The sequence below is a fragment of the Trichosurus vulpecula genome, chromosome 4 (assembly GCF_011100635.1).
Source record: "Trichosurus vulpecula isolate mTriVul1 chromosome 4, mTriVul1.pri, whole genome shotgun sequence".
Classification (NCBI taxonomy): Eukaryota; Metazoa; Chordata; class Mammalia; order Diprotodontia; family Phalangeridae; genus Trichosurus; species Trichosurus vulpecula.
The window spans coordinates 160,157,166-160,181,658 of NC_050576.1; the positions used below are offsets into that span (position 1 = coordinate 160,157,166).

Below are 24,493 nucleotides of genomic sequence, written 5' to 3' on the forward strand. Positions count from 1 at the left end.
ATAAACACCTCACAGTGTGTTAAACCTATCCTCACACAGTGTGGTCTATAGAGCCTTCATCATACCGGCTGTCTACCTCTGTGTGAGTTCCAGTTTTCAATGACATTATGAAAATGCAATGCTCAGATCCTGTTCAGGATGTTACAGGGGCTAAATGGGTATGGTTTTTAAATGGGCAATTATATCAATTGGAGGAAGGTTAAATTATAGTAAATGAATGCAATGAAATATTACTGCACCATAAGAAATTAAGAAAATGAGGGATATTAAGAAGCATGGGAATGCTTATATAAACTGATACAAAGTAAAGTAAGCAAAATCAGGAAAATAATATACACAATAACTGCAATATAAATGGAAGGGACAACAACAACAAAAAACACTGAATGCCGTCTAATTAGAACAACCCCAAAGAAGAAATGGGAAAATGTACTTTTGGTCCTTTTTTTCAGAGGTGAAGAACCAAGAGAGTGAGTACTTTCAGAGTTAGTTATGTGTTAGTTAGTTCTGCTGAACTGCTTTCCTTCCTTCCTTCTTTTCTTCCTTCCTTCCTTCTTTTTTTCCTTCCTTCCTTCCTTCTTACTAGAGAAGTCTCCTTGGGTGAGAGTGAAAGGATATATGTATGTATGAATGTATCTATGTATGTATATACACATGTATATAATGGGCACGCATACACATACATGCACATATATACATGTATATATATACATGAAAACAAAGGTGATATGAAAAGATAAATGTAAGTATATATAATAAATACATATGCATTTATATAGATGTATGTTTTTGTGTGCATGTCTAGAAATACATATGTGTGTGTATCCATACTCAGATTTTTAAAGGATAATTGGGTTCAGTTACATCTCAAAGGGGTTTCTCTAATTTACTATGTGGTTTGCTAATACTCAATTAATATGTGTTACCATAGAACCATGGCAGTAATTGTAACAACATTACAGGGTATCATATCTGTATGTAGTCCTGAGTCCCTATCAGCCAATGCCTATGAAGAGTGGGTGGGAATGAAAGATTCTACGTGAATCTTCCACCATCGTTAATATGTAGGCATTTCAATGGATTCTCAATTTCATTGATTTACATTTCCCCCAACTTTGTCAAACACAGCTCATTCATACCCTCTCATCTCAGAAATCCTCCATAGAGGAGGATTTCCATGTGCTGATGGACTTCCTTTAGGTCACTTCACAGTCCACAGGTACCAATGTGGCACTCACACTGTCTCTTTCTCTTCACCGTTAGCATGTGATCAGCCTACCTCCTTTTGTAATTGCACATTTACTGTGGATGATATTTATGCACAGTATCAGAAGAAACTTATTTGCAGGTTACCCTTAGTAATATGCCACAGCAGGCTTATTTAGATTCTTTAGAGATTTTGATACTTTAGAGATTCAGGTGCATCTTCTCCACTTCTACCAAAATAAATCTCCCAAAGGAACAGTTCCTTCTCCAGATCAAAAAACTTTTGTGGCTCTCTTTGGCTTCTTAAATAAAATACAAGCTTCTCAATGTGATATTTAAGGCCCCCCTCTCCCCACCCCCGCACAAATCTGGCTACCTTTCCAGACTTATTTCATACTGAAACTACTATCTGTTTCTCAAACTTGACATATCTTCCCTAACCTCCATTCATTTGCATAAGCTATTCTCCCATACCTGGAAGGCTCTAGATCTGGAGAGGGATCTTAGAGGTCAACTCCCTTATTTTACATTTAAGGAAACTAAGACAGGTTAAGTAACTTTTGCAGGTTATACAGGTAGTAAGTGGTAGAGGTGGGATTCAAACTCAGGTCCTGGGATTTCGATTTCAGTATTCCTTCCTTTCCAGTGTCTCTTCCTCTGAGGATCCTCTGGAATCCTTATCTCCAAGGTTCTTAGCTTGAGGGCCATCTTCTCTTAGATGCCTTTCCTGATCTCTTCCAGTTGTAAATGTTCTATCCCTCCCCAAATTACTTTGTATTTACTTATCTTGTCCATGTTGCATTCCTCCAGGCTTGGGGAAAGGGATTGTCATTTTCGCCTTCCTGTCTCCAGTGTCTAACACACTGTCTTACATGTAGTAGGTGCTTAAATATAGTTTTGTTTTTGTTGTTGTTGAGTCATGTCTGACTCTTCATGACCTCATCTGGGGTTTTCTTGGCAAAGCTACTGGATTGGTTTGCCATTTCCTTTTCCAGATGAGGAAATTGAGGCAAATGGGATCATGTGACTTGCCCAGGTCACACAGCCAGTAAATGTCTGAGGCCAGATTCGAACTCAGGAAGATGAGTCTTCCTGATTCCAGACCCACCACTCTATCCACTGTACCACCTCAGTGCCCCCTTTATATAGTAGTGGTCCATGTCCACGTCTTGAAGCTATGTAGCATCATTTGAACAATATTAGCATTAAAAAGAAGTGTTTTGGGGTTACATTCTAGAGAAATCTAGTAGCTGAAAAAAACTCAACTAAACCTTTGTCTTTTAAAATTAAATTCCTTATTAAAACTGAAAAAGCACAAGACTTGGAGTCTGAGGTCCAAGGGTTGAATTTTAGATCTGTGACTTACTAGCCCTTTGACCTCAGACAAGTCACTTTCCCTTTCCGAGTCTCAGTTTCCTCATTCATAAAAGGGGAACAATAATACTTGCAAAATGGATGTGAAGAAAGTGTATTGTAAACCTTAAAGGCTTACATAAATGTGAGTTATTGTAATTAATGCCAGGAGCCATTACATTTCTTCTCTCCAGGAGATAAAGGGTCTGATCCCACAGTGCAGGGGTTTTTAAACTTTTTTCCATCTATTTCATAGACTCCTTTGGGAGTCTAGGGACCCCTTTTCAAAATAAAGTTCTTAAATGAATAAATAAAATACAAAGGATTACAAAGGAAACCAATGACAACAAAATGCACTTACCAAAATAATTTTTAAAACGAGTTCATGGTTCCTAGGTTAAGAGCTCCTGCTAGAATGATAGTTGAGAGGGAAAAGAGACTTCTAGGAAGGGACTACTTTTCCTCAAGACCTTAATGATCTTGTTCTTTCTCAGGACTGGGCCCAGTAACTTATACTTAATAAATATTTGCTTTATATTATGCCCAAAGAGTACGTTCATGGTCCTCTATCCCTTTTTATGGACAGTGTTTTTGTAAGCGTGATGGTGCTTAATCTATACCTGAATATATCATTTGTTTTCAGTTTTTAAAGTACAAACTTCTTAAGAGCAGGAGTCACATCCTTGTTCTCCCTCTCCTCCAATTAGAAACAATTTCCCAAAGTCCTTTGGGCTCATCAAAAATTGATCTGCTAAATTTCCTTTACTTCCCAGGAGTGAGTTCTAGCCCAAGTTCTGCCAATTGTGTCCTTGGTCAGTCATTTAACCATTCTATACTTGGGGTTCTTCACCTCTAAAATGGGGGACTAGCAGAAAAAATGAGGTCTCTGTAAATAGTGCTTGGAAAGAGGGGGAAAAGTTAAAAGGTCTGAGGTAAACTCAAGGCATCATTTCCCAACTTTCATGCTCTCAAAGGCAACAGTTTTCTGGGGGCTCCATTCCTCTTAGGATAATGCATTATGATGTCAGATTTGTAGCTAAAAGACTAGGCTTTGATTTCTGTTTCACGTACTCACTCATTGTGTGATGATAATAGGCGAGTCACCTCTCTGAGAATATTCCTTCATCTTCAAAACAACAATGATATGAGGAATCTGCTTTGCAAATCTTAAAGCACTCTATAAGAAGTCTTTCTCCAATCTAGGAAGTGGCAACTTTCAACATAGAAAACTTTTCTGATTCCACCTAACTGGATGAGATCCCTTCTTCTTCTAGAACCAATCCCGCCATTATAAAAGTATCTCACATGTTACAGCACTTTAGTATTTATAAAGCACTTTCCTTCCCTAAAGAGGACTTGTGAGGGAGGTAGTGCAACCATTTTATGGATAAAGAAACTGAGGCTCAGAAGGATAAATATTGTTCAAGGTCACAAAGCTACCTTAGAGCCAAGATTTAAACCTCAGTAGGATTCTTACTAGGACTTTGGATCTCTCCTATGACAGTTAGATGCTACAGAAAGAGGAAACTGGACTTGGAATAAGTTCTGATCCTGGTTCTATAATTTGCTAGAATGGTGACTTTGGGAAAATCATTTAATCTCTCCAAGTCTCTGTTTCCTTATCTGTTAAGATCTGTCTTTTTCATAGAGTATTCTGAAGATCAAATGAGATTAATGTTATGTGACAAAGCTGTGTAATTATGTCTTATAAATGGGAGCTACTATTATGACTGTTAATTGCATACCTATTTTAACCCCTATGAGATTCTAAACTTCCTGACAGCAAGAGCTGTCTCTGGCTTATCTCTGAATCTTCCATGATGCCTTGTTTCCTACACAGAAACTTCTTAATAAAAAATACCTGCGGTATTGAAGGGCTTGATAATTCTGCCTTTAAGTTCTTTACACATGCTATGTTCTAGCAAAACTGGCTTGCCTCTCCTATGTGCCATTTCATCTTCCAGACCAATGTATCAGCACTGATTGTTCCTCGTGCATGGAATGCTCTGCCTCCTGACTTTAGCTTTTCCCCTAAGCTTTTGGCAAAACTCCTCTCCAGTGCCACCTACTTCAGGAAGCCTCTCTGGATCTTTTTAGTTGCTAAGTGCCATGCCTTTTGGAAATTACTTTGTATGTATTTGTACATAATTTTCCACGTGTAGGTATTGTTTCCCTCTAACAGAGTGGGAGGTCCTTGAAGGCTGGGACCAGTTTGTTTTTTGTCTTTGTATCCTCAGTAGCTAGCTTAGTGGTAGGCAGACAGTAGGAGCTTAATAAGTGACAATCAAATTTAATGGAACTGAATTGAGTAAAGGAAATCCTGGAAAACGGAGGGCCGAATGACAGCTTCAAAGCTAAGATTCATTGATCATTGGGATGATGCTTTTGTCAGACTGCTATAGACTGCTTGCTGGACTTGGACTGGGGAAAGTTGGGGTTCATAGCCTGCTTATTATTCTTATGCCTCAGTTTCCTCATCTGTGAAATGGGGATAACACCTACGGTACCACCTCAATGTTGTTTTAAAGTTCAAAGGAACTAAATTGAACTTTAATGCATAATATACAATCTAATTATTATTATGGCAGGGCTGATTCCTGTCTCCCAAATCTCTGGGATAACTGTCCTGAAAGACCAGAGGAAAGATAGCTCTTCTCCTCTATTTGCCATTCTCCCTTCTGGTAGACATATACCACCCTCCACCATCTGTATACCACAAGCAATTCCTCCCTAGCATAGGCAACCTTAACACACATACAAACCATATGTTAGTGTTAGTGGGTATGCTTTCTGAGAGCAGTCAAGTTAGAACTAAAAGAAAAATATGCAAATGCTGTACTGCATTGCCAACCACCTGTTTTAAAATAATATTTAATCTGAGTAGCATAACAAAAATTCACTACCCAGTTCTTACGGGAAAAAAATTCTTTTTAATTTAATAATTTTAGAATAAGGCCAAGATCGACAAGATTTGCAATCTGTGATTAGGGAAAATAGGGTTATAGCACTCCCCGGAGCCATCCCAGGAAGCTTTTTCGGTTGGCTCATACAGATTGGCATTAAGATGACCTCCAGTGTGTCCCATACAACAGGAAGCAGGTCAGGCAGGTTGTGTCTCGAGGTTGAGGGGGGTGGTGTGATTGGAATAGGTCGGGGGATGTGGTGGGGGGGGGAGGAAGAGAATGAAGAAAAGGAAACAAAGGTTTGAAATGTGGAGCCCTGGAGACTTGAGGAAGGCTTGGTTGGCATGGATCGACTCCAAATAAAAAGAGAGGGAGCTAGGTATGGAAGGAGTTGAAATGCCAGGGTCTGGAGGGGACGGAAGGCAAAGGGAAAGGGAGAAGGAAAAGGGGAGAATAAGAGTAAATTCGGAGAAGGGGTGGAGAAAGGAAGGAAATGGAAGAGAAAAAGAAGAATGGAGGAATCCTGCAAGGAGAAGAGGAGACAAAGAAGTCGGGGTGATGTGAGGAAAAAGGGGTCAAGGCATCAAAAAGGGAAGGTAGGAAAGGGAGAAGGGTTACTGGCATTTACAGAGTGACTGGGAAAAGTGAGCAGAGGCAGGAAAGGTGGTGGAAGAGACATCGTGGCTGGAGGGCTAGGAGATGCACCATTAGAAGGGAGGGGGCTAAGGTGGGGGAGGGGAGCGAAGGTAGAGAGCGTGGCGGGGAAGGCGTGGAGCGGGGGGGGGGGGGGGCGCCGGGCGAGGCTTGTAGGGGGTAGGGCGTTGGAGGGGGAGGGGCAGCGCAGATCGGGCAGAGGAGGGGAATGGGGGTGGTACCGCGTGCGGGCGCCCGGGGCGGCCAGGCGCGAGGGGGAGGGACGGGGACTACGTAGGGTAGGGACCGGGTGGGCGGCGGGTGGGTGCCCACTACGGTAGCGTCCCGGCGTGGGGCCTGGCTGGGAAAAGACCGGGGAATCCTGTTAGGCCGCACCTGGGGAAGGGACTGAGAGGGATCAGGGAAGCGGAGACCGCGAGAGAACGCAGGAGATGGGAGGAGGCGGCAGAGGAGGAGGAGGAGGAGGGAGCCTTTAGGGGAGCCCCGGGGCCAGTGGGAGCCGAGGCGGGGGTGGGGTGAAGAGCGAGGGGAGGGGCTGGTGGAGAAGGGTCTGGAAGGGGGCTGAGGAGAGGGAGGGAGAAGGAAGAAGAAGGAGGGGGAGGGCGCTCCCCTTGGCTGGGAGTGGAGGGAGGAGCCTCCCTGGCTGCTCCCCCCCTTTCTCCCCTCCCCCCAGCTGGAGCGAGGGAAGGAGAAAGGGCCGGGAAAAGGGAGGAGAAGGGAGGGGGAGGGGCGCAGACCGGCAGAGAGGCCTTCCCTCCCCCCTCCCTGCAGCCACCCCCCCCCCCCAGTTCCGCCGTGGGGGGCGGGAAGGCCCCCGAGAGCCGTGGGGTCCTGCGGTCGGGCGAGCTTCTGGAGAGGGGCGAGGAGGAGAAAGGAGGGAGGCAGGCCGCGCCGAGTCGGCCTTTCGGACAGGGGCCGGGGGTGGGCTTCTTATTTCTTGACGAACCAAAGAGCGAGAGAGTAGGAAGGGGATAAAAAAAAAAAAACCCCACAGGAAGGAAGAGAGAACGAGAGAGAAAGCGATCAGATCTGATCTTTCCCATTTTTTTTCCAGGAGGCCGGTGTGGCCGAAAACCCACCCCAAACTCCGAGCCACAGTAGTAATAATAATCCAGGGTGAGATTAGTCACAGGGCAGGCTTGCTTTGCAGGCAGGAGGCAGAGAGAGAGAGAGAAGGGGGGAAGAGGAAGACGAAAGATTCCCCGTTTCATGGAGGCTGAGGCGAGGAAACCTTTGGGAGCCTGCATCTGGAGGAGCAAATCCGCAGAACGGAGTCAAGAAATTGCCTTCCAGAAAAAAGGCCGAACTTAGTCTGAGGCCGATCAGAAAGGGTTAGTTTAGGGGGTAGGGGTGGGGGTGGGGGACAGCCTCTGGAAGTTTGTAAAGGAAAGCCAAAACCAAACCAGAAAAAAGAAAAAAAAAGGAAATTAATCTTCAGGGATTCTGTGTATGCTGTTGTTATTTTGAAGGGAGGAAATTGCAGCTTTTAATTTGGGAGCTTTGGGGCAGGGACTCGTAGGGATTGCAGAACCATCAATGTATATAGTCTGTCAATTTTTTAAAATTAGGAAGTCCATTTGTTTTTTAAGGATTGAACTGGACTTGGGAAAAACTGTTGTATACATCCCATTGTATGATTTTATTTATTTATTTTTTACTGTACAAATTGGAACATTTTTTTCCAAGCACCCCTTTGGATTTATGCTTCTGTTTTTCAGCTGCAGCCTCTTGTTGTTTTAAGTATTGGAGACCAGAAATTTTTTTTCCTCCTTTGGGAACCTGCCCACAAAAGGGATAGTTGGGAAAACGATTAAAAGGATGCTTTTTATTTTTGTTTTGCAGCTGAGAAGGATATTTTGAAGGCAGGCTTCTTTTTTATACTTTTATTTTTTAGCTTGTGGTTCTAACCTTGAGATTTGTGGTTGGGTTTTTGGTTAATAAGAAGGTCATAGTTTTTCTCTCGGTCCCTGTTTTTCCTTTCGGTTTTTGAAGTGGGGGGAGGGGAACAGGGGGTTAAGAAAGGATAGCATGTTAACTGGTAGAGGCATTATGGAGCTTCAGTTACCAGGGTCCTGAGAGCTTGAAGGAAAAAGGATTCGGCCCCCAAGTTGGTATTCTCTTCCCTCCCCCCTCCCTTTTTTAAAAAATTTGTTTGAATTGCAAGTGATTCGATTTCCATCAAGACTAAAGCCACAGGATTTGGATCAGTGGAGACAGCCGAAGAACCATGAGTGTAAGGTTACCGCAGACGATAGACAGGTAGGTTTGCTGACAATTTGGTTTTAAAATGTATAGTAAAAGATTGATCTGAGGGTGGGAGGGGGCTATGCTTTAAGAGGGTTGCAGCAAGAGAGCAGGATGAGCTGTGGGCTTCAAAATGGTTGTGGAACAAGCAGGCAGTGGGGGATAGGAGTTCCTGTTGGCCTCTGGGGATGGGTATGTGTGTTTATGTGTGACTGGGGGGGAGGGGCTGGTTTTTTGTGTTTATATATAATACGGTGTATAGTGTAATGGCATATTTTAATGAAAATTGTGAACTGTGGGGTAGGGGCTATCTGATACCCTCATGCCTTCTCTGGGTTTCTGCCAGGTTGGAATTTTTTCTGATACCTAGTGTGCTCATTGGGGGATGTATGGGTAGAGGGGAGATTCCAGCCTCAGAGATGCCAACCTCCCAAGGTTGGCTAAGACTGACATTTGATGTTTTGGGTTTGAGCTGGGTGTTCAAACCAAACCGAATTTGAGTTTGGGGCAGGGGGAGGTATTTGCAGTGCTGGGGAAAGCTACTTGGCTGGGCCAGGACTGGTCATTTATGGAATTGAGGACAATATTGATTTAGACGTTATCATTGTCTTGAAGGGGAGGGGGCAGTGCTTTTGGGGGGAGAGAAAATGGCCTAATGGGAGGGGACAGGATGCAGAGTAATTTTGTCAGTCGTTGATCGCTCTCCCTCCACAATGTATGGGGAGCTGTAGGATTTCTTCCCTTTAAGTTCGGGGTTTAAAATTCAGCCTTAAACCCCTCCATTGAAATTACTTTCCTGTGCTCTTCGTGATTCTACAAAATGGGTCTTTCTTGGCCTCATCTGTCTTGGAAACAAAATCTTAGCCTGGATACCTTAAAGCATGATAGTCATTGACCCTTTTTGCTTCCCAGCCACAGTACCCCCACCACCTGGGGTATGTCCTAGAGACCCCAGAACTCTTTTGCTGTTGGTGATATTGTTTTGAGAGTATAGTTCCTCCAGGAGAATGGGCCACCTTCAAAGGAATGTTGCATCATTGGAGGGAGGGGTGTGCAGATCTATGTTCTCATCCTTTCTTCTTCTTAACCCATTTCTCTCCATCTTTCCAACCTGCCCCCCCATTAAAAACATAAAATACTTTAGAATCATATTCCGTGAATACAGTACTGCATAATTTTAGCTGAATGAATAAATCAACTGGTCTTGAAAACAATTTGATAATAGTGAAATAAGCGTGCCATAAAGCTGTCTTTAAAACTCTCATCTGGTGGAGGGGAATAGCGTGGATGATCCAAAACCCAGACATTACTTTTTGAATGTGGGATGCAGCCCACGAAGTGATTAGGAGAATGTTACAGTTGTGAAAAATAAAAGGCAGTTGTGACAAAGAGAATAGGATGTGACAAAAATGAAAAAACCTACCTTTCCTTGAGTGAGTTTACTGTGTAGATGCCTCTTACCAGGTCCTCTTCTCTGTATCTAGCCCTGACCATCTTTTATACTGATGCAACTGTTTGTTGCCAGCTTGGGCAGTGACTGGGATTATAGGATCATAGATTTAGAGATGAAGGGTACTTTAGAGATCAAGTAGTCTGATTCCTCTATTTTATGGGTAAGTAAACTGAGGTAGAGACAGAGGAAGTGCCTTGGTCCCATCGAAAGTAGCAGAGCCTTTTTGACTTAATCCCAGTTCTTTTGATTACCAATTCAGTGTTTTGTCCAGTGCACCACCCTGCAGATAATCCACAGGTGTATAACTGAGGTATGTACTTATAAATATTACCTTTTTTCCATGTTTTCTTTTGTTGCAGTCTCCATGATTTGGCCTCTGCTAAAGAGTGTCATTAAGCCCATGAGAGATGGGAACTTGAGGTGTGGCAAGGAAGTGGGATGTCTTCTTTCCCTCTCCCTCCCTCTTTCCCCTCTTAGAATGTAGTTTTAGGACGTTCATGGACTAAGGCAGAAGTGGTGCAGTGGAAAGAATGCTGCACTGAGAGACTGGGAACCTGGGTTAGAGTCTCATCTCTGCTACCATGTGACCTTGGAGAAGGCACAGAATTTTTCCAAGCCTCAGTTTCCTCTTCTGTAACATGAAGATGCATTTCTGGTGGTACAAGTGTCTCTTCTTGTGGTGGGATTTGTGTGTTGAGTTTAATGTCCAGAAACACAGAAAACTGGAAATCCAAGTGGTGAGTGGTGAAAGGTTTGAGATCCTTTGCCTCTTATACCTCTGAGAGGGGATGAATTTATATTACGTCTTGGCTTTTGTGCTATACTGGATTTTCATAGTATACTTTTCCTGCAGAATATTGGGGGCATCGTTTGTTGCTGTCTTCTTTTGTCAATTAGGAAAAATGTCCATTAGTTTCCAAGCCATTCCTTAGATCTGGAATCTCCTTAGAGCTGAAGCTATCTGATCCAGCTTCCTCATTTTACAGATGAGGACACTGAGACCCAGAGAAGTCAGGTGACGTACCCAAGGTAACACAGGTAGTAAGTGACATCTGGTATTTGAACCTAGGGCCTCTAGCACAAGGCTCTTTCCACTGAATCATACTCTCTCTTAGTCTGTGAGCTCTCTTCATCCTACTTAAGAGGCCGTCATCGCCCGCTGGAATAATGGAACTTGATGGGGCATCAGCACTTTCTTCCCACTGTCTTTCCTAAGAGTAACAATTTTGGGGCCCAGTGCCTTCGCATGTATGACCAATTGCATTGGATTATTGTTCCCCAGCCCAGGGACAATGGTTGGGTTCCTGAATTCTCTGAACCCTGTGGATTTTGAATGATTTTTTTTGTCCTAGAATGTGTTGATGAGATTGTATAGAGGCGCTCAAGAATGTTTGGGTCATGAATTCTTTGGTTCATCAGTCAGTCAAGACTTTGTATACTGTGATGTAGTGCTCTGTATGAGGTGCTATGGACTATTCAAAAGATATGTAGAGAACACAGGTAACTACCTTCAGTTGCAAGAGCTTACAATCTAGTTGGAAGATAGAAAATACAAGATAACAAAAGAACACTTGCAAAAAAAAGGTTATTTTTATTATTATTCAGGTGGAGACTGGACGATCACTCATCTGGGGTGTTAGGTTGGACTAGAAGACCTAAAGTTCTTTTCAGCTCTGATTCTGTGATGTCAGCAAATGAATAGTACTATCCACATTGAGTATATAAATGGGGAAAGGACATAAGTCAAGGTCAAGAGGTGTTTGTCAGGAAGGCCTTCCTGAGATGCTGACATGAATTGATACAGTGGAGAACTAAGGTCTTAGAGGTTTGAAGAGTGGCTCCAAGGTAGAGGGCTCTGGGTTATTTATTTTACAATGTTTGCCCTGTTGGGAATGACTGTAGTTGATGCACATTTTAAAAAGGCATTTCTGAAATTAGTGACAATTGTTTTCTTATGTCTTTTCTTTCTCCTAAATTTTGGAAGGTGTCTGGTGAATTCAAGGCATATTATGATTAGTTGATTTGTATTCTTCCCATCGTTAAGAGAGACTGGTTAGTTCAGGAAACTGAAGTCCTGGAGGGACAGGATAATTTGCAGAAGACAGTGATAAAACCCCAAACTTTAGTCTGGTGAATCCAATTTCGATGCTGGATCCATTCAGGGCAAATATCATAGTTCAGTCTCAGCAAGATCGGGGTAGGTCTTACTTGCTTGAAATTTCAGTTGCTAGGAGGAGTGACTTTGTGGAACTTTTCCCTAGTAGTCTAGAACAAATGCTGCTGGAAGACAGAGTGGTAAACTCCCATATGTTAATATTCCCTTCCTGTTTATTGGGCATGGTGTGGATAAAATGAGAGAAAACACTTATGAAATGTCTTAAAAATGTGCTGCACTTTGAGAACAAAGATGTTACAATTCAGTAGTGGTGATCATTTTTGCAGAGTATCTACCTTATGGTTAATGTTTTCAAGGTGCTCAAGTGGGTTTGGAGTATATTTTGCCATTGTAACAGACTTAGTTGGCCCACATGTAGACTAAACCTTTGGTCTCCTTAGCATCTAGTTCTACTACTTAAACTAAGTAACCCAGACTAAAGATGGCTGGAAGTTCTTTGTATCACCACTACTAACATAACCAGAGAAAACAAACTTTGATTGCTGGGGAAGAGATTGAGATTAAGTAGACTGAGCAATTTTTGAATTGTCAGGTTTGGGAGACAATAGAAGAGGTGATAAAAGACGGTTATTGAATCTTCTTCTCAAATATTTGAAGAACCGGGGAGACTGGGCTTATGTTTGTATTCCCAGGCCTGAGCCCAGTACTGGGCACATGTGCTTAAGAAATACTTGTTGACTTGTTAACTTGAACATAGGGAAAGACTCATTGTGATTTCTTGGCTTGATGATTGTGTGTTTTTCCTAATTAAAATACATTAAAATACCTTAACTGATGCAGAGTGAAGAGCAATTTAGGAGAACAATTTATACATTAACAAAAGCCTTGTCAATGCAAGGACCAAACATGATTTTAGAGGACTGATGATTAAACATAGTACCCACTTCCCAACAGAGAGGTGATGGAATCAAGGTGAAGAATGAGACATTTTTTTGCATGTGGCCAGTGAGGGATTTCTTTGTGTTAGACTATGCATGTTTGTTACAAAGATTTTTGTTCTTCCCCCAGCCTCCCAAGAAGAAAATGAGAGGGAGAAATTAGATTTTTGTTAATTGGAAAAATTAAATTTAAGAAGGAGTACAAATCCAGAACTACTAGAGTTACTCTTTATTAGATATTTAAGGATATAGCAGTGTACCTAAAGTGAGATTCTGATTAGTATGAACATCGAATCTCCTGAAGTGGCCACATGTATTTGAATTCCCACTATTTGAAGTTATAATGATGTAAAAATATTATCATTAGTTCTTACCTTCCCTCTCTTACCCCCATGGAAATACACAGCCCAAATTCAAATAATGTGAATTTGAATTTCATTATTTGCAGTAATTAGGACCTAACTGTACATACCATCAATCACTCAGTTCAAGGAAGAATTGTCTCCAAAAAGGAAAGAGCCTTCAAACCTGAATGTATAATTTCAGAGGAGGGAGAAATCACTGCAGATTGGAGTGGTCTGGGAATCCTGCCTATAGGAAGTGGGACTTGATTGAGCTTTGAAGGATGGCTTGTATTTTGCTTGGTAGAAAGGATCATAGAATCATAGATTTAGAGCACTGGATGGGACCTTAGGAAGCCATAGAGACCAACTCTTGCATTTTACAGAAGAGGAAACTGAGGCAGAGAGAGGTTATGTGATTTGCCCAGGATCACACAGTAAGTGTGATACATGATTCAGACAGATCTTTTTGACTCCAAGTCCAGTACTTTGACACCTGCCTAACTCAGACTTAGAAGAAGACATGTCAGAAGTAGGATTTGAACCCATGCTATTGGGAGATCAGAGTACCCTTGCAATTGAAGGCAGCACAAGCTTAAACTCATTTACCCATTTTGACACTCAGGATGGTGGAGGGTATTGGAATTCTAGGTGGACAGAAGAAAAAGTAGAGACTGATACCTTCTAGGTCTCTTTAAGAATGCACTAAGAATGAATTGAGTCTATCCATTCATCGTTGGAGAAGGCAGCCAGCCCTTTGAAGGGGATTGTTACCTGTATCATTATCAGAGAGCTTTTATAAAGTGCTTTATGTGGTGCTATATTCTGGTCCAAATGATATATAAGAAAATAGTCCCTCTAAGAGTTTACAGTCTAAGACCTGTTATGTATCAAGCTGACAGATGGATGTAGAGAGAGATCATATGGACTGCTAAATATTTTTATCCTTGTTAAATTCTTTTCTATTCTGCTATATTTTTCTTTTATTCAGCGTCCAGAAGAAAAAAATAAAGTATGGATATCAGATGTAGGTCAAAACTAAGTACATTTTAGTGAGATTAGACAACGGTAAGTAAATTTTTTAGGAGGAAGAAGAGAATGGGGGGTGGGAATTGTAGGAGTTTCCTATCTGGCTCAATAGTGGAGTTCCAAGGCAAATTGTTGCTTTTTTTCTGATTGCTATAAGTAGGTTTTCTATAGAAGGTAGGATTTTAGGAGCTATTTAAGTGGGGTGGTTCCTGGGGAAAAATATGGAATAATAGTCCTTATCGGTATAATTTGTCTAAGCACTTGATACTCCTCGCAGTTTAATGTAAGCTTTCTCCTATCTTTCTGCCCTCCACTATTCCTCCTCCTACCCTTTTCATTACTGACTGGATAATTCACTTGGACACTTACCTATAGTTATCTTTATTTGAAAATGAGGCAGAAAAATTCATCCCAGGGGCTAAGTTCTTTTAAGCAGTTCTGCTGTCATGCAATCCTGATTTTTAAAAAATTTCATCCAAGATTTATCATTTGACTTGCCCCTCATGGTTTCTTTTTTCTCTCTTCCCCTCCCCCAAGTTATATTAGAAGACCCAAACAAGACTGAAGCCTTTCCTTTCAGGGATCTGAGAACATTTGCCAGTGAAAGAGAAAGTTTGAAAGGACTAGGGCTGCAACAACTTGCCGAGATTAGGGTTAGGGAGGGAGAGAGAAAAAAGGAGAGGGGGAGAGTAAGGGAAAGACAGAGGAAGAGAAGGGAGAGAGGGAGAAACCAAAGGTGAGTGAGAACAGGAAACTTTTGGAAGTTAGTGTAGGGTTTTGAAGGAAAAATCACTGAGGGTACCATGGCTCTCTAGGATCCTTCCTGTTTGCTGGTCTCTACCTTCAGTCTTTCCCCTTTCCAATCCATCCTTTATAAAGTTCCCAAAGTATTGTTCCTGATTTCCAGAACTGACAGTGTTGTCTACCAGCTCAAAAATCTTTAATGGCTTCCTGTTACTTAAAGGATGATGAAATGAAAATTCCTTACCTTGGCATACATCAGGCCTTCCAAAGCCTGGTTTGCCAACTTTTCCAGCCTTATTTTCCCCCTTTCCCCTTCATGCATTCTACATTCCATTTAAGCTAGAAGACTGCCTGTTCCCCACTCCCTTCCTGTCTCCATGCATTCATACAGGCCTCTTCTCCATGCCTGAACCAGGAAGGTGCTTACTTTTCATCTCTCTGTGTTGGTATCTTTTTCTTCATTCATGAAGCTTTTCCTTACCTCCAACCTGTCAACAAGGAAGCTGAGCTGTGATTTCTGCCGCCTCCGATTTTCTTATGAGCACTTTGTCCGAGTCTCTTCTTTCTTACCATCTCATTCTATTTTGTTTTCTCCTTGTGTCCATTCCCTATCTATTCCTAGTTGGAGTATGAAGGTCTGTGCTGTTCATCTTTGTATCCCTGGTTTCTACCACAGTGCATATAGAAGGTGTCCCAGAGCTTAAGACTACTAAGATTTTTGGGTCCCTCTGAACATAGTAGCTGATTAATAACTGTTTTTTGAATTGAATTGAATCTTCCTATAGACAGCTAGATGGTGTAGTAGGCAGCTCAGTTTCCTCATCTGTAAAATGGGAATATTAACACATATCTTACATGAATATCAAATGAAATTAATGTATATAAAATGCTTTGCAAACCCTAAACACTATATAATGGTAGCTGTTATTAGACTGCTCTTAACAAAGACAAAGCTTCCCCATATTTAATCACTTTTTGAAAAAGAGCTCTATAACCTTTACAGGAAGTTCTTTTGGATATCTAATTTTGATCCTTTATCTGCTACAGGTTAAGATCACTTTTCTTGTTCTTTCAGTTCAATTCAAAAGATATTTGCTATCTGCCCGCTGTGTTCAAGGCAGTGTTTGGTTCAATGACAGTCTCTACCCTTAAGGAGCTTACATTTTAATAGCAGGGTACAACATGTACACATTTAAGTAAATACAAAGTAATTTCAGGAGGGAGGGAGCAGTTGGGTGGGTAGGTGAGGAGGAAAGGTTTTGAAGCTAGACTTTCTAGAAGGTTACGCATTCTAGGCATAAGAAACAATATGCAATATCACAGGTGAGAAGGCAGCATGGCAACATTAATTTGTAAAGGTAGGTAGAAGGCATATTGTACAGGGCTTTAGATGCTGGGAGTTTATGTTTTATCTGAGAGACACTAGGAAACCATTGAAGTTTTATGAGCAAGGGAATATCATGGTTGGACTTCTTGGTTAGGAATATTATTTTTTCTTCTTTCTAAAAAAATTATAAACTTATTTTATTTTTTAGTTTACAACACTCAGTTCCACAATTTTTGGGGTTCCACATTTTCTCTCTCTCCCTCTCCTGCCCCTACCTCCCAAGATGGCATGTACCCAATGTAGGTTCTACATATACCTTCACAATGAGCTTATTTACATAATAGTCCAGGTGTAAAGAAGAATTATAACCAATGGAATGAATCACGAGAAAGAAGAAACAAAACCAAAAAAGGAGGAAAAAAAAGAGAGAGCAAATAGTTTGCCTCAAACTGCATTCACACTCCATAATTCTTTCTCTGGATGTGGATGGCTTTTTCCATCATGAGTCTTTTGGGGCTGTCTTCGAACCTTGCATTGATGAGAGGAGCCAAGTCTATCAAAGCTAGCCCTCACAGATACTGTGCATCTGTAACTGTGTATCATGTTCTCCTGGTTCTGCTCCCCTCGCTCAGCATCAGTTCATATAAGTCTTTCCAGGTTATAATGAAGTCCGTCTGCTCACTTAGGAGTATTATTAATTTAGCCTTTGGGTGGAGGATGGGTTAGGGAGGGGAGAAACTGGAAGCAAGGGGACCAATAAGGAAGCTACTTGCAGTAGTTCAGGTGAGGCAATAAGATCCCAAGTATAGACATTCTGGGAGTGGAGAGAAAGGGACTGATGGGGAAGAACTTGTAGAAGTAGAATCAGTTAGACACAGCAGCTGGTGCTTTGAGGTGTCAGTAATCCAGATAGGTCACCTAGCTGTGTATAGAGAGCTGTACCTGGAGTTGGGAAGACACTGGCTGAGTGATCCTGGCCTAGTCACTTAACCTCTGTCTGACTTGGTTTTCTCAACTGTAAAATGGGGATAACCGTCTTCACAAGCGTTGTTGCGAGGATCAAATGAGATCATATTTGTAAAGTCCTTAGCACAGTGCCTGGCACATGACTGGCATTTAATAATTGCTTTTTCCCTTCCCTTAATGGCCATGAATATCAGTATTTCAGCTTCTTCAAAGAATCTTCCTCTTTGTTGGATGATAATTTGTGTGTGAAATGGGTTAGGTCCTGTGATATCATCAGGGTAAGAAATGTACTCCAGGGTCACAATTTACGGCTGTTGTTTTAGACAGTAACTGCCCAGGGGCACTGAGCTGTTAAGGGACTTGCCCGTGGTCACATCTGGCACATGCCAGAAGCAGGACTTGGCTAGATCTTCCTAGCTAGCTCTCTGCCTGCCCCTGTCTCTTTGTAGCGATGGTAACAGATTTTGTACAGCGCTTTTAAAGCTTGAGAAGTGCTTTGTGCACATCAGTTATCTCATTCACATCTCACAGTAACTCTGAGATAGGCTGTGCTGCTGTTATTACTCCTCCTTTACAGGTGAAAATGCTGAGGCTTAGAGGGCTTTGGTGGCTTGGCCATGGTGCTGGATTTGAACCTTGCCTCCAAGCCCAGCATCACAATCATGTCATGCTGCATTTCTTTTCACAAAGCCAGGCCTGTGACCTGTGTTAATTAAAAGTGGGAGAAAGGATTTTCTTCGTAGTTCACCTGAAAATGAGATTTCCGGAGCTTCAATGCCCAGCCTTTGGTCCTTTCTCTCTTGCTTTTGGAAGTGGCTGCCACAGAACGGTCTGCAGACGGTCCTGGCCCCAGAGTGGGTACCGATACATTAATGTTCTGAGTGATAGCCCTAGAACTCCAGGACTGCAGCACTTGAGATTGATCCGAAACCATGGAGTAATTATCACGCCTCTACCATGTTAGGCAGCGTGGCGGGGGGGGGTATGATGATAATAATATTATTTCTCATATACTGATAGGAGTGACATTATTATTTATATAGTGCTTTAAGGTTTGCATGGCACTTTACTAATATCTCATTTTATCCTCACAGCAACCCTGGGAGGTAGGTGCTATTATTTTCTCCATTTTACAGATGAGGAAACTGAGGCAGACAGCAGTTAAGTGACTTGCTCAGAGTCGCACGGCTAGTAAATGTCTGAGGCTGGATTTGAACTCAGATCTTCCTGTCTCCAGGTCCGGCACTGCTGTATTTTGCTACCTAGCTGCTAATATATGGTATTTGCCTTCAAGGACTTTGGAGTCTAGTTGGGGCAGAAGAGTAACATACGTAAAAAAGTACAGAATACAGAACAGTATATAACTGAGTGCTCAGTGACGTGGTACTGATTAGAAATACCGTAAGAATTAAGAGCCCAAGGAGATTAATGAAGACTAGATTGCACTTCTTCACTCCTGCACTTTGTGATAGACTTCAATGGCACAGTTCATATGCTACCTATTACATGAAACTATTCTTGATTCCTTTTCCCCCGGTCTGCCCCAGGTGAGTGTGTTTTCTTATTCCTATTCATTTGTGCACCTTTGTGCCTGGTGATTAGATTGTGGGCTTACTGAGGACAAAGGCTGTCAGTTTTCATTTTTATGTCCCCGGTGACGACCACAGTCCCTGGGACACAGTAGCCACTTAATATATTTTTGTTCCATTGAATCAGAAAGTTAGTGTCTGCTTCAAGGAAGAAGTAGAACTCATACTGGTCTGTGAAGGATTGTTAGGATCTGGACAAGTGGAGGCCTTTCCATGTAGTGAGAACAACATGAGTAAACAAAGTGTGGAGGTGAGGATGCCCATGGGAGGCTAGTGAGAACAACAACCTGACTCGAGTATAAGAGGCATGTAGTAGGAAATAGATTTATGGACAACCATAAAAATCAAGACATTTAGATTTGATATAGGTGGGAAAGAGAGAGGCAGTGAAGGTTTTTGAGCAGGGTAGTGAATTGATGAAAGCATTGTTTTTGAAGATTAGGATGATAATGATGTGCAAGGAGTGAATGGAATCAAGGAAACTAGGAGAATCTTTCAGTAATTCAGAAATAGGGTGATAAGGACCTGAACTAGGGTGGTGGCAAGTGGCACTGGAGATGAAGAGATAGGAGAGATTCCTGGAAGAAGAAGCAATGAAGCTTGGTAATAGGGATTGAAGGATGAAGGAGAGGGATAGGCTAAAGATGACGCTGAAGGTTTGATCCTTTAATGGAGATGGGACTAGTGTTTAAAATCATCCTTTTTCTATTGGCTTTTTCCCATTGGTTGAATGTAGCAAACTGAATGGTATTTTCTTACTCTGTTTCCTGAGCTGAGTCATTTCTACCAGCCTCTTTGGATTACTACCAGCCATAAGCCGTTCCCAAGAGATGGGATTGGTTCTAGATTTCTCTAGGAGGTTCAGCATTGGGAGAGTTGGGGATGTTAGATGATCCTGAATCTGAAGCATACCCATGCTCCTTCCAAAAAGCAGACTAGACTCCATGTTCCCTGGGAGGTATCTAGGCTTAAATCCTTCCCTTGTGGCATTTGGAACTGGGAGGGTCTGACCACTGTAGACCTCCTGCTGATAGGATTAGGTCTCTGGAGAAATTTCTGATTCTTAATGATGTCTGCCTACTGGCAGAGCAGCGGAGTACTGGCATAATAACTTTAAAAAAAATAGTATTTAATTTTCTGCAATTACATGTAAAGACTATTTTCAACATTCATTTTTTTTAAAATAAGATTTTGAGTTCCAAATTTTTCTCCCTCCCTCCCCTTTCACCTCCTCAAGACTGCAAGCAATCTGATATAGGTTATACATAGCATAGTAATTCTTAATCAGCTGCCTTAGACACTGTTCTAAAGCTGATGTTCCTCTGCCAGAAACCCAGCAGTGGCTCCTGAATGCCTCCCATTCTAGTCCAAACTCCTTAGCTTGGGATTCATGACTTCTTCCTCCAATTTTTGACACCCAACCGCAGCCCAGCAGTCACATTTCTCTTCACAGAATTTCTTACCACCTTGAAATCTAGCCAGTATTATTTGCATTGTATTTATCCCCTGCCTCTTAGACTGGCCCTACTTACAATCCTTCTAGGTGGAGGCAGTTGGTTGTGCAGTGGATAGAATGCTGGGTTTCCTGTCAGGAAGACCTGAATTCAAATCCAGCCTTAGACAGGTACTAGCTGTGTGACTCTGGGCAAGTCACTTAACCTCTTTTTATGCCTCAGTTTCCTTAACGGTGAAATGGGAATACTAATAATCACATCTATCTCCTAGGGTTGTTGTGAGGATCAAATGAGATAATATCTGTAAAAAACACTTAGCACAGTTCCTGGTACCTATTAGATACTATGTAAATGCTTATTCCCTTCTCCCTCCCCCCTTACTGCTTTTCTCCCTCCTTTAGGAAGATGTGGGATATTAGAGCTGGAAGGGAGCTTAGAAATCATCTAGTCCACCTGTTAATCTTACAGATCAGGAAGCTGAGGCCTAAAGGGGAAAGTCATTTACTCAAGTTCACACAGTTTGTGGAAAGTTGGGTGAGAACTTGCTGTAGGTCTTCAGACTTTTTCTAGGCCAGTGTTCTTCACCAGTTCACTCCTCCTAGCTTAGGTAATGATATCACTCCACATCCCCTCAACACACATATAAATGAATTATTTTATAGAAACAGAATTATGGGTGTAGAACTTGAAACAACCTGAGAGGCCATCCTAGGCCAACATCCCTCATGTTACAGATGAAGAAACTAAAGCCTAGGATGTTAAGTGACTTGCCCAAAGGTCACACCGGAAATAACTTTATTATTCTTGTTTTATTTTTCAGTTGACAATTATTTTATCTCCCTTCTACCCCAAACCCCCAATTAAAAAGAAAAAAAAGAAAAAAAATTCTTTCATTGGCCATGTCCAAAAATGTAAGTCTCATTCTGCTGTTTTGAATCTATCGCCTCTCTGCCAGGAGGTGAGCTGCTTATGCTTTCTGATCAGTCCTCCGCAATCATGGTTAGTCATTGCGTTGATCAGAGTTCTTAAATCTTTCAAAGTTGTTCTTTACAAAATTGTTATGTATAAATTGTTCTGCTGGTTCTGTTTACTTAATCATAAAAGTTTTTCTGAACCTATCTGTTTTCATCATTTATTACAGCATAATAACATTTCATTACTTTCATATTTCATAATTTGGTCATTCCCTAATTCATGGGCAATCCTTAGGTTCCAGTTCTTTGTCACTAAAAAAAGGAGCTGCTGTAAATATTTTTGTACATACAGATTCTTTTTCTTTGTCTGTGATCCTTTTGGGGTATAGGCCTAAGAAAGTGTCATTGAGTCAAGAGTATGAACAGTTTAGTGACTTTTTGGACATTGTTCCAAATTGCTTTCCAGAGTAGTTGAAACAGTTCTTAGCTCCGCTGACAGTGCGTTAGTGTGCCTGTTTTCCTGCAGCCCCTCCAACTATTGTCATTTTTCTTCTTTGTCATCTGTGCCAGTTTGATAGGTAAGAGGCAAAAACTCAGAGTTGCTTTAATTTTCAGTTGTCTAATTAAAAAAAAATAGCTTGAACTTCTTTGAAAACTGTCTGTTCATATCCTTTGACCATTTATCAGTTGGGGAATGACTCTTATTCTTATAAATTAAATCAATTTCTTACATATCCTGGAAATGAGGCCTTCACCAGAGAAAGTTGCTACAAAAGATTTTTTTCCCCCTGTTAACCGATTTCCTTCTAATAGTAGCCACATTGTAAACATTTCCTGCTTTCCAGAGGACTGGAACTTTGTCTCTTAACATTTTCTTTATATTACCTTCCCATGTTTAGTAGAAGGTCTGCTATATAAATTTCAGTTATTGTTGTTATTGTACCATCTTGTGTTTCTATAAACTTTTAACCTGCTTATCATATGCTCAGAAAACCTCTTATCAGTCCTTTTTCTTTTTTATGATGAGATAGTCTTTCATTAACACTATGAGTTTTTGTTTGGACACCTTTTAGACTCGTTATCCATTTCACTGTGCCAGAAGTCTATATTAAGGCTGCTATTGCATGCGTGTTAAATCCTCCAAAAATGATCTTTGCTTAAGCTTTGAATTTAGAATGCCAGTAAGCAGCTTAGTTAGCCCAGTGGATAGAGCACTGGACCTGGAGTCAGGAAGACCAGAGTTCAAATTCTGCCTCAGAAACTTACTAGCTATATGACTCTGGGAAAGTCACTTTGCTGCTTCTTGCCTCAGTTTCCCTAACTTTAGGATGGGATAATAATAGCACCTACCTCCCAAGGTTCTTGTAAGGTTTAAATGAGATGATATTTGTAAAGTTAGCACAGTACCTAATGATAGTAGGAGTTATACAAATATTATTATTACACAGCCTCAGCTTTTCCTTGTTAGCCTTATGCTTGTTGTGAGTGATCTCTTAGTTGCCAAACCCAGTGATCTTTTCTCAATTTTTATTCTCCCTGCAGCCTTTGACACTGCTGATCTCTCTCCTTGAATACTCTCTTTTCTCTAGTTTTTTGGGACACCATTCTCTCCAGGTTGTCCTCTTACCTATCTGATTGCTCCTTCTTAATCTCCTTTGCTGAATCCTCGTCCAGATCACGCTCTCTAACTGTAGGTGTCCCGAAGGCTTCTGTCTTGAGCCCCGCTTTTCTCCCTCTATACTACTTAACTAGGTGATCTTATCAGCTCCGTGGATTTAATCACCATCTCTTTGCTGAAAATTCTCAAATCTACTTATCCTGTCTCAACCTCTCTACTGATCTCTAATCTCACATCTCAAAACTGCTTTTCAGACATCTCAAACTGGATGTCCAGTAGACATCTTGAACTCACATGTCCAAAACAGAATTATCTTTCTCCCAAGCCCTCCTCTGCTCCTCCCTTCTATATTATTGTAGTGGGTAACATCACCTTCCTAATTCCTCAGGATTGCAGCCTAGGGGTTACCCTCAACTTTTCACTATCAATTCCATATTCAGTCTGTTGCCAAGGCCTGTTTTTGACACTGCCACCACTTTAATGCAGGCCCTCATCACCTCATGTCTGGACTGTTGTAATAGCCTGCTCTGGTAGGTCTGCCAACTTCAGGTCTTTCCCTACTCCACTTTTCCTAAAGCACAGGTCTGATGATGTCACTTCCCTACTCAATAAACTCCAGTGGTTCGCAGTTGCCTCAGGTATCAAATACAACATACTGTTTTTGGTGTTCAAAGCCCTTCATAACCTAGCCACTCCTACCTTTCCAGTCTTCTTACATCTTTTTCCCAAACATACACTCTTTAATCCTGTGACACTGGACTCCTGACTGTTCCATGAACGAGAGACATTCCATCTCTTGGCCCTGGGCATTTTCTTTGGATGTCTCCTGTGCCTGGAATGTGCTCTCTCGTCACCTGTGCTTGCTGACTTTCCTGTCATCTTTTAATTGCCAACTAAAATGCCATTTACCTTATTGGAAGCCTTTTCCAACCCCTCTTAATTCTAGTTCATTTGTTATATTGTTTCCTATTTATCCTGTATATAGCTTGCTTTGTATGTATTTGATTGTTGTCTTCCCCTTTAGATAAGCTCCTTGAGGGTAAAGACTATCTGGCCTCTTTTCTCCTATTCCCAGGGCTTAGCACTGTGCCTGGCACATAGTGGGTACTTAATAAATGTTTACTGATTGACTTGTTTGGGGAAGACCAAGTTTTTATAAAACTGTTTTTATCCATTAAGTTTGACTTCTTGATTAAAGCTTAGAGCCTTTTTTGTCGGACTCTTTATTGTGCATTATGAACTTTATACTCATTGAGTCCAAATGATATCTTTGGAGAAGGTTTCCATGAAATTAGATAGCTGCTTAGTGTGTTTTTCATCAGTCAGTCATATAATTCTGTCATGTACTATGTCAAGTGTTTATATGATGTTTTGGTATGATTCCCTCTCTGACTTAAAAGCCATACTTACTTCTTTAAGGGTAGACAGTCTTAATTCGTCTACCTGGAAGATGTTACATTTTAAACAGTTTAAATAGAGAATAGTTTTCCATATGGTATCATATGTACTCTAGTGTTCTCTCTGTGCTTGTAGCTATTTTATATATTTGTAGTACAGCTTATACTGTACTACAAATATGTAAAATCCACTAGAGTTGACATTGCAGTAGTCATTGAAGGTAGTATAGGTTAAGATACTTTCCTG

The 24,493-nt window shown here is 41.4% G+C and overlaps 1 protein-coding gene across 4 annotated transcripts in view; it reads left to right on the top strand.

Annotated features, from left to right (window-relative positions):
- Positions 1-6,874: 6,874 nt before the first annotated feature.
- ARHGEF11 (Rho guanine nucleotide exchange factor 11) overlaps positions 6,875-24,493 on the top strand; it is a 153,190-nt gene continuing 135,571 nt past the window's right edge. For 3 of the 4 annotated variants that reach the window (XM_036754387.1, XM_036754390.1, XM_036754389.1), the window contains exon 1: positions 7,484-8,375. In XM_036754387.1, coding sequence (XP_036610282.1) covers positions 8,344-8,375 — 32 coding nt within the window. In that variant the 5' untranslated portion in view covers positions 7,484-8,343. Of the gene's footprint in view, positions 7,448-7,483; positions 8,376-24,493 lie in introns of those variants that run through there. The other variant, XM_036754388.1, reaches the window with a different exon arrangement.